The 12,796-nt window shown below is 62.9% G+C and overlaps 3 protein-coding genes across 4 annotated transcripts; 2 read left to right on the forward strand and 1 right to left on the reverse strand.

Moving 5' to 3' along the window:
- The first annotated feature begins 356 nt into the window (after positions 1 to 356).
- LSMEM2 (leucine rich single-pass membrane protein 2) lies at positions 357 to 3,265 on the forward strand. The gene is made up of 4 exons (XM_075096248.1): positions 357 to 454; positions 1,617 to 1,757; positions 1,841 to 2,050; positions 2,142 to 3,265. The coding sequence occupies exons 1-4, from the start codon at positions 433 to 435 to the stop codon at positions 2,276 to 2,278; spliced, it is 510 nt and encodes a 169-aa protein (XP_074952349.1). The 5' UTR covers positions 357 to 432; the 3' UTR covers positions 2,279 to 3,265.
- Positions 2,534 to 6,617, reverse strand: IFRD2 (interferon related developmental regulator 2). Of its 2 annotated transcripts, none has more exons than XM_075096243.1 (12): positions 6,514 to 6,617; positions 6,109 to 6,225; positions 5,893 to 5,980; positions 5,644 to 5,768; positions 5,403 to 5,560; positions 5,125 to 5,175; positions 4,619 to 4,788; positions 4,408 to 4,513; positions 4,016 to 4,153; positions 3,737 to 3,865; positions 3,564 to 3,659; positions 2,534 to 3,398 (listed from the first exon to the last, which is right to left on the reverse strand). In XM_075096243.1, exons 1-12 carry the CDS (start codon positions 6,539 to 6,541, stop codon positions 3,318 to 3,320), a joined length of 1,287 nt encoding a protein of 428 aa, XP_074952344.1. In that variant the 5' UTR covers positions 6,542 to 6,617; the 3' UTR covers positions 2,534 to 3,317. The 2 variants fall into 2 exon arrangements, with proteins under 2 accessions (XP_074952344.1, XP_074952342.1); XM_075096241.1 differs by having other exon boundaries at positions 5,632 to 5,768.
- Positions 6,618 to 9,980: 3,363 nt separating this feature from the next.
- On the forward strand, positions 9,981 to 12,183 carry LOC142058667 (2'-5'-oligoadenylate synthase 1-like). The gene is made up of 6 exons (XM_075096251.1): positions 9,981 to 10,216; positions 10,376 to 10,670; positions 10,765 to 10,940; positions 11,022 to 11,263; positions 11,364 to 11,496; positions 11,577 to 12,183. Exons 1-6 carry the CDS (start codon positions 10,022 to 10,024, stop codon positions 12,102 to 12,104), a joined length of 1,569 nt encoding a protein of 522 aa, XP_074952352.1. The 5' UTR covers positions 9,981 to 10,021; the 3' UTR covers positions 12,105 to 12,183.
- The last annotated feature ends 613 nt before the right edge of the window (positions 12,184 to 12,796 follow it).

A 12,796-nucleotide genomic window follows, 5' to 3' on the forward strand; every position in this document is an offset into this window, starting at 1 on the left:
GTGGTCCTTGTGGGCAAAGCTGGGGGCGTGCTCTGTTAGGCCCCCAGGCTGGTTACCATTGCCATTGCTGCTGGGAGGCAGCAGAGACCCCAGTTTGGCTCTGGCTGGGCCCACCTATGCCTCAGTTTCCCCACACAGGCTCTGCCCTGCGGTCATCCCAATCCCACAGTGAGCTGGTAGCCCCTTTATCATGGGAAGGGGACATGGCACCGCCACAGGCTGCTCTTCCTTTGCCATGCTGGCACCATGCTGCCAGCAGCCCTGACTGCGCCACCAGGCCCCCCTCTCCACAGCTATTTTTATCTCCCCCAACTGTGTTTCTCACTGTACTATTTTAAGCAGTGCAGTTGGCGCACCAGGGACCCAGTACCCAGCTCCCGGGGGCCCCACACTGCCTCACTGCCCACTCACGCCGCCCGGGCACAGGGAGCCATGCCCAGGGAGGCTGGAGAAGGTAGGATGGGGAGCAGGCTGGGGGCTGGCAGGGGCCCTGGCACCCCAGGGGAACCGGGTGGCACTGGGCTATGGGGTTGGGATGGAGGCAGCAGCCAAATGCTGCCCTCTGCCACAGGGGGCTGTGGACAGAGATGCCCACCAGGGAACAAGGGGGTCCTGGGGGGTCTGTGGGCACAGGGCAGCAGGGTTTGGGGAAAGGGCAGGTAGCTGGCTGGCACAGACCCTGGCACCAAACCTACATGCCCAGCTGTGCCCCCAGTCAGGGGGGAGCAGATGCAGGGGTGATAGGGGTACCTGCAAGCCAACCCCCAGCCAAAGGCTTGGGAGGGTCCAGGGGGACCCTGGGCACCAGCCGAGGTCCTCCAGCCCTGATGCCTGCCAACTCTGCCAGCAGCATGCCCTGCCCCGATGGCAGCAGTGTGGCACTATGCTGCCCTGTGACACACTGCTGACCCCAGGAGGAACTAGGAGCAGGCACAGGGCCACCCCGCCCTGCTCCACCACAGGCACAGCACCCAGGCCCTGCCTGCTACTCAAAAACCTGCAAACCCCAGAAAAAAAATCCTTTTCTTCTGCCCCAGCATGGGTACAGCTGCTTCCCAAGACAGTGCTGGAGCCATGCGTACTCCCAAGAAGTCCCCTCACTCCCATGGGGGATATGCCCACCTGGGCAGCAGGCACCAGGACCCCCTAGCACAGCACACACCCCAGATCTCTGTGCACCCCTAAACAGCACACAAGCATGGTGCCTGCAAGGAAAGCCAAGCTGTGCTGCAGACTGGAGCTGGCACTGCCCTGCCCTGCCCCTACCTGCTGGCTCCCAGCTGGCCCAGGGGAGCCCCAGCCAGCCCCACAGTGCCCGGGCTTCCGGGGCCAGGGGGTTGGCACATTCCTGCCCCCAAGCCAGGGGCAGATTCCAGCCCCACTGTCTGGGATCATGGCCACCAGGTGCCTGGGGAGTACAGCCAGCGCTCGCCTGCCCATAGCTGCAGGTCTGTGCCAAGGGGACAGTAGTGTGGGCTGCCCACCCCAGCATAGCACTGGGCTGGCATCCAAGCTGGGGTCACCCCTGGGAGGGGTCTGGTCCCCACAGGGGTGCCCAGGGTAGGCACAGGCTGCCAGCAGGGCCCACACTCAGCCTCTCCCTCTGCCCCCAGCAGACAGCATGGGAAGGGCTGAGGGTGCCATGCCAGCAGAGCCTGGAGACCCCGACGGCAGCGAGCCCGGAGCCATCAGCCTGCGCCCTGTGGAGTCCATCAGCGACCTGCACTGGGCCTCTGGTGGGCAGAAGGCCGCTGAGGGTGAGAGCAGGGTGGGGGGAGCCTGTGCCAACCGCAGCCGTGGTGGCAGCTGGGCTCTGACCTCTTCTATCCCCTGCCCACAGGCAACGGCCCGGGTCACTCCAGCAGCCAGCACCAGCCCCCACTTCACCCCGTGCCCCCTGGCCCCATGGTGCTCTTACCCACCCTGCGCTCCGTGCCTGCTGCCAGCCCCTGCCCCTGCCTCAGCCCTGGCCATCCCCTGCTCCTGGCCCTACTGGGGCTCCTGGCACTGGCAAGCCTGGTCCTGGCCACGCTGGCCATCTACCTGAGTGGTACGTGGCACCGTCCAAGGCAGGGAGGGCGGTGGGGCTGTGGGAGGGCCAGGCCACCCATCCTCAGCATGTCCCTGTCCTCTCCCCACAGTCCTGCAGAGCCAGTCGGTGCAGGCACTGGCCCAGTGGCTGGAGAACCAGGAGGACGCCGTGCACCAGCTGCGGGGAGCCAGCAGGCAGCTCTGGGCTCGCCTCAATGCCAGCACTGAGTCCGGCAGGCACCACTGAGCTGTTCCCGGCTCTGCCACGGGCACTGGGCCACTGCGGGAAGGGGCACCAAAAGGCAGGAGGGGGGAGTGGGCAGCCCTAGCCGCCTCCCCCCCATCCTGCTCAGACCTAGCAGCATCACCCCACAGGGCACAGTGGGTGGCAGGGGCAATGGTGGCTCCCACCCCAGGCTGCTAGAGAAAGGGATGGGGCTGCAAGGACCAGCACCTGCCCCAGTGACAGCCCTTCCTCTTCACAAGAAGGCAGAAGGCACCCTCCAATTAGCCTTTTAATTACCTCTGTCATCAAAGTCTTAGAACATCACCAACATAGATACATTCCCAGGGCAGCAGGCACTCCCAGCTGGCACAGCCCCACACCCGCCCGGGCAGCAGCCCCAGAGGCTGCACAGGCAGCACCAGGACTCGCCTGCCATACCACCCCCCCATAATTGGTTTCCCACACCAGGACTATTTCATATAAAGCATTTGGCTGGAAAAGGGCTCAGGGCAGGCAGCTGGCAGGGCTGGGTAGAGCCTACCATGCTGTGCTGCTCTGCCATCAACCCTGGGTGCCAGGCCGGCTTGCAGATGCAGGGGCTGTGCCCAGTGTGGCAGAGGGGAGCTGGGGGTGTGCTCCTGCCACAAGCATGGACACCAGGGCCAGCTGCCCAGCAGCCCTGCATGGCTCTGCCCAACCTGCAGCCCTTCAGGCTGTGCCAGGCCACCCCGGTGCTCCCGTGGGACTGGGGAGGGGGAACACGAGCTCCGCTTCCAAAAGGGGCTGTAGGAGCCCTGTGAGAACACCTCCTGCTGTGCCATGTGGAGCCACAGCCACAGAGCAGGCACACAGCAGCGCACCACCACCTCCCACCCTGCTCTTTTTACCCCTTCTTTTTTTGGGTTAAAAAAATAAAAGAGGGGGCAGCCCCCCACGGGGCAGCTCCAGGCATTAAATACTCTGCTGTACATGAATAAAAGCCCAAGGGCAGGGACACCTGCCCCTCACAGTGCTGGGTCTGCAGTCCAGGTGGGCTGGGGGGTCTGCCCCCCTCCGCCCATCACAGCACGTCTGCCCGCTTGTCCCGCACCCGGCTCCGGGCTTTTGTGCGGGCTTTGAAGGCAGCCGAGTTGTAGAGGTGCTGGGAGAGGATGGAAGGAGAGATGGGTTAGGGGGTGCCCCTCTGCTCACCCCCCTACCAGTGCCCACTGCACTCAAGGCTCTGCGGTTGCAGGCAGGCACTCGGCTGGAGTTCTCTGCAGCGCAGGAGGGGACTGCAGGCACAAATCTGGGTGGGGACACCCACCTTCTCAAAGCGGGAAACCTTGCTGGCTTTCAGAGCAGCCGCATCCAGCACCAAGGGGGGCCCAAGGCCAAAGATCTCCCGTAGCAGCTCATTGTTCTGCAGAAACAGGGGCCTGTCAGCACCCACCAGCACTGGCACAGCACCCCCCCCCTGCATGGCCACCCAGCCCCTACCTGGAGGTGGTGGCGGATGCCGGAGCCCAGCACCTCTTTAAAGGCTTGGTAGGTCCGCTGGCGTGCCCAGCTGTCCAGGTACATGCACTCCAGGCCAAATCGGACGGTCTCCTCCTGGTACTCTCCACTCTGAGTAGAGAGAAGGGCATCAGCAATAACCTGAGCACCAACCCTGCGCTTCCCCCAGCTCTCAGCAGAGACAGATGAATCACCAGGCATCTGGGCAGCAGCCGCACAGCCACAGGCTCGGCAGGGAAGGGTGCTGCCAGTCTCCGGTACCTCAATGAAGCGCAGGATGTCCCGGAATATGGAACGTTGCTTCCGTCTGTCCGTCTTGGCTCGGTACTTGTTGCTCTCAGTAGCCAGGACTTTGAGCTGGACACGCAGGAATTCTGTATCTTGGTGGCACAAGTCCTCCTACCAAAAAACCCCCGGGGAGTTTGGAGAGGACGCAGCTCTGGGCACTGCCCACTGCTGCCATTACCAGGACAGGGCTAGGGGATCACCAGGACCAGCCCCTCTACCTGGGCACCTGCTAGTGACACCAGCCATCCCAATGCCACAAGTGCCAGCTCAGCAGGGGACTGGGCAGGGTCCTGGTGCCAGCAGCTCCCCACCGCTCTGCAGCCCGCCCACCCGCTGCCTCCTGCCACCACAGCACCATGCCATACCTCCACATACTGGGCCAGCTCGAAGACCAGTGCGATAGTTTCTCCAGCCAGGATGCGTAGCACAACATTGCTGCTGGACAGCAGTGGGGGCAGCTTCAGCCAGCGACTGGGGCAGGAAGGCAGGAGGGGGAGTCAGGGAGGCTGGGCACCATCCCAGGGGCTCCCCCCTCCTCAGCTGGCCGCCCCACACCAGCCCCCACACCCCTCTCACTTGTCCAAGACATTCTTGATGTGCGATGGGGGGCAGATGGTAAGGAGCAGGGACCACGACTGGAGTGCGCTGCAGTGCAGAGGGCCGTGCTGGGTGGGTGCTGAGTCCCCCTCACCTGTGCTGGGCGGGCTGAAGACACCCTCCAAGCAGGACAGGCACAAGACCAGGTCCTGGAAGGGGGAAACCCACCTGTCAGGTCACAGCTACCAGGAACATACTAAAGTGAAGCCACAGACTGGGGACCAAAGGGCACCCAATCTGCACATGGGCACTAGGAGCAACCCTCAGCAGGCGGGGATCCTCCACCCAGGACACCCCATCTCCACGAAGTAGGCTTGCCCCCCAGCTCAGCTCCACACTGTCCAGGGAAGGGGCCTGGCTGTCACTGATGTCCCTGTGCCCCTTCCCAGCTCATCTCCAAGCTGCCCTGGCACCATGGGCAGGTGTCACAGCAGCCCCTGGGGTGCCCTCCTGCAAGGGTACAGATAACACCTGAGCGCAGTTACCTCGAGGTCAGCAGCAGCAATGTAGCAACACATGCCCAGGGCTGTGGCACACTGGTGAGAGATACAGGCAAAGGGCAGTCAGAGGCGGCAGCACCAGGCCAGATCCAGCACCCAGCCAAGGAGAAGCAGGGTCAGGGTGTCCCTGCTTTACCTCACTGCTCCCCAGAGCACCCAATCGAGCTGCCCTCCCACGACCACAGGGGCCTCCAAAGGCATTGCCTGGGCTCTCCCCACTGCCAAGGTGCCCCTGCACCCAGAAGGACAGGGACGGGCCTTACGCTCTGCCGGGCACTGGGGCTGGCCATGCTGTCTGTCAGGACGCTGATGAGCAGGGGCTTCAGGCTGCGAAACACCTCTTCCCCCTCTGGGCCGGAGCCCATCTGGAGGCAGAGGAGGGTAAGGACGGTGCCTGCCAGCGCCTGTTCCTCCCCTTTACCTGCGGGCAGCACGAGAGACCTCCCTCAGACACCGGCCACTGGCCCCGCCACCCGCAGTCCCGGCGCCCACCTGCACCCAGACCTTTCTTGAGACACTTCTCCAGGGAGTCAGTGAGCGTGAGGCGGCGCTCCAGCAGGAACTCAGAGAGGGTTTTGGAGGAGAAGGTCAGGCGCAGGCTCTGCAGTGCCACCTGCCGTGTCTTGGCGCTGCGAGAGGCGGCGGAAGGTCAGAGGGTGGGGTGGCCCCGGGACGGGGCCCGTCCCTGCCCCTGGCTAGCAGAACCAGCAGGGACGGGCAGCGTGCCCACAGTGGGTGACTGCCGCTTCTCACCTCTTATCCAGGAGGTTGTCCATGTGCTCCTTCAGCCTGTCCTCTGCCTCTTCCTCCTCCTGGCCTTGCTCACCCGCCGCCTCGTTACCTGCCGGGGTGGCACCCACGTCATGCCCGGGCGCGAAGGCAGGAGGCCCACGGGTGGGGGACGCGGCAACAGCACCGCCACCCATGGGGAGAACGCAAGGGGTGAGCGGGGCGGGCCCCGGAGCTCACCTGCGCCCTCCTCGGCGGGGCTGGCACCCTCGCTGGCGCTGCTGCAGTGGCTCAGCACCTCGCTGCCGGCCTCCTCCTCACTGGGGGGCGAGCACGCCCGGCCGATGCCGGGGCCACCTGAAGGAGGGGTGTCGACAGACTCCCGTCAGACCGGCACCGGCCGCACGGGGGAGCGGTGGGGCAGGGAGGGCCACCGAGGCGGAAGGCAGGGCAGAGAAGGGCAGGGCGACCCGAAGCGACCCGAAGCGACGCGACGCGGCCCGGCCCGGCCCGGCCCGTCCCGTCCCCGCCCCGTCCCCCCTCTCCCCCGAGCCCTCCCGGTCCCGCCGCCCGGCCCGGTCCGGTCCGGTCCGGTCCGGTCCGCCGTCTTCCCGCCTTGCACCGCGATCGAGCCCCAACACTCACGGCGGGCGGCTCGGCGGGAGCGCGGCATGGCCGGCGCGCGCGGACCCCGCGCCCCTCCCCGGGCGGGAGGCCCCGCCCATGGGCCCGCCCCTCCGCGCGGCCCCCTGGGAGCTCCCGCCGCCATCTGCGCATGCGCTCTGCCCCGGGCCGCGGACTGTGGCTGCTGGCTGGCAGGCAGAGCGGGCGGGTTAGGGTTTGTCCGGGCTATGTCCCTGTCCTGTGCTGGTGCTTGTGCCTGCCCCGGTAGCGGCCTTGTCCCTGCCCCGGGCCCTCCGTCTGTCTCCCTCTGTTCAAGCAGAAGCCGCAGCTCAAGCTCAAGCACACCATCCCTGCAGTTGTATATATGCCATCTGGGACTGTCACTGTGAGGACCAGAGTCCCTTGATAGTAGCAGCTCCATGGAGCTGACAGGCCACTTTTCACCTTCTTGCTCACACTTGTTCTCGAGTGCTTTTTTTTCCCCTTAGGCTCGACCCCAGGTTTCCCTGAGGCAGAGTCTTGACACAACATATGCCTGATGAATTTATTGAATGGTGCAGCAGTAACAAACAGCTCAAGCGGGGTGCCTCCCGAGAGGGACCCCAAACAAAGCAAGCCGTGGGCAATTACACCCTCGCAATCTATGTTCCCCTCCCCTCATGCAACAGTTTGGTCCAACAGCAATATTTGGGTCTGGGGTCTTCTTGTTCCTCACTGGATCCTTTTTCTGTCTCCAGGTGGGACATGCCTTATCTCAACAATTACAACTTTTGCTGATGGTTGGGGCTACCTTATCTTTCTGGTTTGCAGCTGTTTCAGGACCTTCCTTCATGCAGCTAAATAAAAGTTCAGCATACAGTCAGCCTATCTAGGTGAAAGTTCACAGCTTGTCACCAAAGGCTTTAGCAAGCCTTGGTACTAGTGCTATGTATTGGATTCCATATGAGCTAGAAAGTGACTTCTACCACACCTGTCCCTGTCTGTATTCCCTGCCTCTGGCCACATCCTTGCTCCTGCCTGTATCCCTGCTTCTGTCCCTCCCCAGATCCCTACCCCTGTCCCTGTCCTGTCATTTTTTCCACCCCTGGCCTGTCACTGTCCCTGCCCAGATCCCTGCCCAGATCCCTTCTTCTGCCCTTGTCCCTGCCACTGCCTGCATCTCGTTAGGAAAATCTCATTCCCTAACTATTGTAACAATCAGTCTTTATAATATGAAATTGTATGAACTTTCTTAGGAGATATATATATCTATAGTTTACATTGTATACTGCATAGTTTGGTTCAGTAGGCATGGCGACAGCACTCTAGCTCCTTGTGAGGAGCAGGAGGAGGAAGACAGCCCCACCACAAAGGATGAAGGCTACCCCTGGACTCCCAAGAGAAGGCCAGCACCCCAGACCCTCCAGCACCTCACCTCCCTGACCCCCTTCCTGATACGTGGCTTCACAGGTAAGACCCTGTAGCGAGACTGGCTCCCTGGACACCTGGACAAGGGAAGAATGATGATGCCATAGAATCACAGTGGCTTTGCAAAGCCGGTGGTAAGGAGGGATTGGTCAAACCATGCTGTACCCCAGTGCTCAAAGGGTGTGAACCATGTGTGGAACCCCCTTTGGGATGCCCCGATTTGGCTGGGACACCCCATGGGGACAAATAAAGAATGACTCACATTGTTCTTGCCTTGGCAGCCTGGCTTTGCTCCTCAGGCAGCACAGGCCAGGTGTGAAGTGCTCCTGACACCTAGCTCTGCCCCTTCCTGTACCCCTGTCCCTGCTGCTGGTCCTGTCCCTTCCCCTCTCCCTGCCCACATCCCTGCCCCGTCCCTTGACCTGTCCCTGCCCCTGTCTGCATACCTGCCCATATCCCTGCTTCTGTCCTGTTCCCTGCTCCTGCCCCACTCCTGCTCCTGCCTGTATCTCTGCTTCTGTCCTTGTCCCTGTCCCTGCCCAAATACCTGCTCCTGTCCCACCACCGTCCCTGCCCATAATACTGCCCATCTCCCTGTCTCTACCCCCTGCTGATATCCCTGCCCCTGCCTGTATTCCTGCCCCTGTCCCTGTCCTATTGTCTCCCGACGCTAAGGGGACACCTGTCCCTGCTCCTGACCATACCCCTGACCTGGACATGTTGTCCCTGCCCCATCTCTACCCCTGTCCCTGTCCCTCTCCCTGTCCTGCTGCTTTCCCTGTGCCAGCCCCTGTTCCTGACCCCATCTCTGCCACTTCTCCTGCCCATCTCTCCCCTGCCTGTACCCTTATCCCTGTCCCTGACCCCGACTGCACCCTAACCCATCCCCATCCTTACGTATGTCCCTGCCCCAGCCCTGCCTCCTCTCCCAGACCCCTGCCCGTCTCCTGCCCATGCCCTTACCCTCTGCCCCTTCCTGCTCCTGCCCCGACTCCCGATGCTCTTCCTCTCATGTTCTTGACTGCCCCTGCTCCTGCCCACGACCCTGCCTGCCGGCGGCCCCTACCCATCCTCCCTGAGCTCCCAGGCTTGAGTTTCAGTTTTTTGGGTCTTCCCAGTTTCCCGGAATGACTCAGCGCAGGCGAGCGGGGCTGCCCACGGCGCCCACGGCCCCGCGTGGGGGATGGGAGGGACCGGAATGGGGCAGAGCCGCCGCGGAGCCACTTTTGCACTTTCGTTTCCAGCCGGCGGAGGCAGAAACCGAAACCGGGGCAGGAACAGTCACTCCCGTTTCCCGACTCCGCCACAGCCGGCGCTTAAGGCAGCGCGGGCAGCAGCGTCCGGCCCGTACCGCCTGCCGCTGCCGGGAGGGCACCAGGGGGCTCCGGTGATGCTGGTACAAGCCATGTCCCATGGCCTGCGGTGACACCAGGACCTCTTGCAGCATTGGCACTGGCTGCACCTCATTGCCTATAGTGATACCAGGGCCTCTGGTGATGCCAGAGCGAGCCATGTCCCTCTGCCTGGGGTGACACCATGGCCTCTGGTGGCACTAGCCACATCCCATACTCTGTGGTGACACCAAGGCCCCCAGTGACACTGGCACCAGCCACATCTCATTGCCTGGGGTGACACCGTGCTACCAGCACCAGCCATATCCCAGCGCTGGCAGCATTGCAGCCTGGACACTTGAGCCCTCAGTGTGGCAACAAGCAGGTGCTGGTGCAGACAGGGCCTGGCACAGGGTCCCCACGGTGGGACTCCACCTCTGGCGAGCTGGGCACCCAGGGGAGACCCTGTGCCACTGCAGACCCAGCCTGCAGGCAGCTGGCTGTGCTGCCACCACCGCTGTCACTGCTGCCCCTCAGCTGGATGCCAGGGTGATGGCAGTGCCGCGCAGCTCCTCCCGCCCCCTCCCAGCCACCGCGGCAATGGCACCGGGGACACCCGTGGGACCCCGTGGGCAGGAGCCCCCCGGGGACCCGAGGCTGAGGAGAGGTGAAGCCCCGGGGCGGGGGCCACCTTAACTTCCCGGCGGTGACGCCATCGGGGCGGTGGCCCGGGAAGGTTTAAAAGCTGCTGCAGGCAGGCGAAGGCAGAGTGAGGGATTACACTTGGTAGGATGGATGTGGGCCGGGCGACTTACATGAACGGACTGAGGACGGTGGCTGCCAACAAGCTGGATGGCTGGATTGCAGAGACCCTGCAGCCCAGCGCTGCTTTCTGTGGGCAGGTGAAGGAGACGGTGAAGCAGATCTGTGACTTCCTGAAGGAGGACTGCTTTGAGGCGAACATACGCGTCCTCAAGACCGTCAAGGTGAGTGCTGCCCAGCTCAGGGGGCCAGCCAGCATCCCTGCTGCCACTCTTCCCTCTGTCCTGCTGCTCCAGCTCCTTTTCTGCCTCAGTTTCCCCTGGCAGCTCCAGGAATGGTGGCAGGCGATCCTGGTGCTGAGCAGGCAGGGTATCTCTCTGCAGGGTGGCTCGGCAGGCAAGGGCACAGCCCTGCAGAACAACTCGGATGCTGACGTGGTGCTCTTCCTCAACTGCTTCTCCAGCTACCAGCAGCAGAAGCAGGAGAGAAGGAATATCCTGGAATTGATCGAGATGAGGCTGCACACCTGCAGGGAGAGACTGACATTCACTGTGAACATCAGCAAGCCCCGGTACAAGGGTCCCGGCAATATGCCACGCTCCCTCAGCCTCACCCTCTACTCCAAGAGGACCTTGGAGTCCATCGAGGTAGACATTCTACCTGCCTACGATGCCTTGGGTAAGGGGTGTGAGCTGGCACGGGACTGGGCTGGGATGTTGGCACCAGCATTGCTCGCACCAGCACTGCTCTCACCCTCCTTCTCACCTCGCAGGGCAGGTGATCCAGGACACCCCACCAGATGCGGAGGTGTATGTGAGGCTCCTAAAAGCCAGCAGTGACCCTGGGGAGTTCTCCCCCTGCTTCACTGAGCTGCAGAAGAAGTTTGTGAAGCGTTACCCTGCCAAGCTGAAGAACCTCCTGCGCCTGGTCAAGCACTGGTACAAGGAGGTGAGGCTGCCCAGCTTCATTGGCATCCACTGGGCACCTTCCCCAGCCAGCTCTCACCCCTTTTTCCTGTCTTCTCCCCAGCTGCTGAAGTCAAGGTACCCCACTGCAGACCTGCCCCCCAAGTATGCCCTGGAGCTGCTGACCGTCTACGCCTGGGAGGTGGGCACAGGTTCCTCTGATTCCTTTGTCATGGCCAGCGGCTTCCGTACAGTGCTGGAGCTGCTGCGCCGGCACCAGGAGATCTGCATCTACTGGGAGAAGTACTACTCGCTCCAGCACAGCCAGATTGGTGCCCATGTGAAGAAGCTGCTGCGCAGTCCCCGGTGAGGACCGTGCCCGGTGGGACCAATGCCACCCACCCCGCGGTGCTGCTGGTTGCTGGAGAAGCAGTTGAGGAAGAGCACCCACCCTCTGTGTTCACAGTCCCATCATCCTGGACCCCGCTGACCCCACAGGGATCCTGGGCCAAGGCAAGAATTGGGCCCTGGTGGCACAGGCAGCAGCCTGCGACCGTTTGCTGCCCTGTGTCAGTGCTGCCCAGCCCTGGGATGTGCAGGTAAGGCTGCCTGCACCTGTGGGCATCGTGGCCCCCCCCATCCCTGTCAGCTTTGCCCACCCACTCTCCTGTCCCTGCAGCCGGCTCGGCCTGTGACAATTGAGGTGAGACAGTCAGTGGTCACCAGCCTGAGCAAGACTGTCAGCCCAAGCACCACCATCTGGCAGCTGAAGGAGGAGGTTGAACAAGCATGGGGCATCCCCTGGTACAGGCAGTGCTTGGTGCAGCAGGAACTGAGCAGGAGCCCCTTGATCCTTCAGGATGATGAGACCCTGGCCACCCATGGCATCTTCTACAATACCACCCTGATGCTGCTGCAGACCGAGCCCCAGGTGATGGAGGTCTTTGTGAAGGATGACAAGAACCGGACCACCACCTACACGGTGTGGCCCACTGACACCATCCGGCACCTGAAGGAGCAGATCCATGCCCGGCAGGGGCCTCCTGCTGATCAGCAGCACCTGACGTACGGCTCCAGAGAGCTGGAGGACCAGCACACGCTGGCGCACTACAACATCCAGCCCAAGAGCACCATCTTCATGCTCCTGTGGCTCCGGGGTGGCGTAGGCCCCCAGTATCCTCAGTTCCCTGCCTGCTTGCCCACCTAAGTATTGCCTCCAGTACCACCCCATGCCCCTGTACCCCCTCTGTCATGCTATAAATAAATGTGTTGGTCAATCCTTATGCTGATCGCTGGGTTGGGGATGGTGCCAAGTGGCACGGGGGGAGGGGTGGTCAAGGCGGGACATCCTTTGGATGAGGGTGGACCTCAATGCCACCAGCTGCTGGGATAGCACAGGGACACATGGGTGCAGAGCAGCAGTGCTGCCCAAGCCTGGGGTGCCTGGTGGGGTCAGGGGTGCCAGCTGGACCTCAGGAAAAAATCAGCTCCATCCTCTGCCTGCTCCCACCTGCAGCTGTCTCTCTACCTCTTCCTGCCTGCAGCAGCTTTAAACCTTCCTGGGCCGCCACGCTGATCACTGCTGGGAGGTTAAGGTGGCCCTGGCCCTGGGGCTTCACCTGGTCCCAGGGTCTCCCCTGGGTGCCCAGCTGGCTGGAGGTAGCGTCCCACCACGGGGACCCTGTGCAGGGGCTGGGGGTGCCCTGCCTGTGCCCACACCAGGGGCTCAAGTGTCTGGGCTGGGCCACAGCCAGTGCTGGGACATGGCTGGTGCTGGTGGTACTGGCAAGGGGACATGACTTGTGCCAGTGCCACCAAAGGCAGTGGGAGGCAGGAGACACCGAGGTCACCTTCTGTCACCACTTTAAGGGCCAGGCTGACAGCACTAGGGAAATGCCT

Source organism: Phalacrocorax aristotelis, chromosome 6, assembly GCF_949628215.1.
Source record: "Phalacrocorax aristotelis chromosome 6, bGulAri2.1, whole genome shotgun sequence".
NCBI classification, from domain to species: Eukaryota; Metazoa; Chordata; class Aves; order Suliformes; family Phalacrocoracidae; genus Phalacrocorax; species Phalacrocorax aristotelis.

Excerpts from the sequence above, each read along its gene's own strand:
- LOC142058667 (XM_075096251.1), top strand. The coding sequence starts at position 10,022 with ATGGATGTGGGCCGGGCGACTTACATGAACGGACTGAGGACGGTGGCT. Across the intron at positions 10,217-10,375 it reads GCGTCCTCAAGACCGTCAAG|GGTGGCTCGGCAGGCAAGGG; the intron begins GTGAGTGCTGCC and ends ATCTCTCTGCAG. Across the intron at positions 11,497-11,576 it reads CCCAGCCCTGGGATGTGCAG|CCGGCTCGGCCTGTGACAAT; the intron begins GTAAGGCTGCCT and ends CTGTCCCTGCAG.
- LSMEM2 (XM_075096248.1), top strand. The coding sequence starts at position 433 with ATGCCCAGGGAGGCTGGAGAAG. Across the intron at positions 1,758-1,840 it reads TGGGCAGAAGGCCGCTGAGG|GCAACGGCCCGGGTCACTCC; the intron begins GTGAGAGCAGGG and ends CCCTGCCCACAG. Across the intron at positions 2,051-2,141 it reads GCTGGCCATCTACCTGAGTG|TCCTGCAGAGCCAGTCGGTG; the intron begins GTACGTGGCACC and ends CTCTCCCCACAG.
- IFRD2 (XM_075096241.1), bottom strand. The coding sequence starts at position 6,541 with ATGCCGCGCTCCCGCCGAGCCGCCCGCC. Across the intron at positions 5,981-6,108 it reads CCCCGCCGAGGAGGGCGCAG|GTAACGAGGCGGCGGGTGAG; the intron begins GTGAGCTCCGGG and ends CCACCCCGGCAG. Across the intron at positions 3,866-4,015 it reads ACATCCTGCGCTTCATTGAG|AGTGGAGAGTACCAGGAGGA; the intron begins GTACCGGAGACT and ends CTCTCTACTCAG.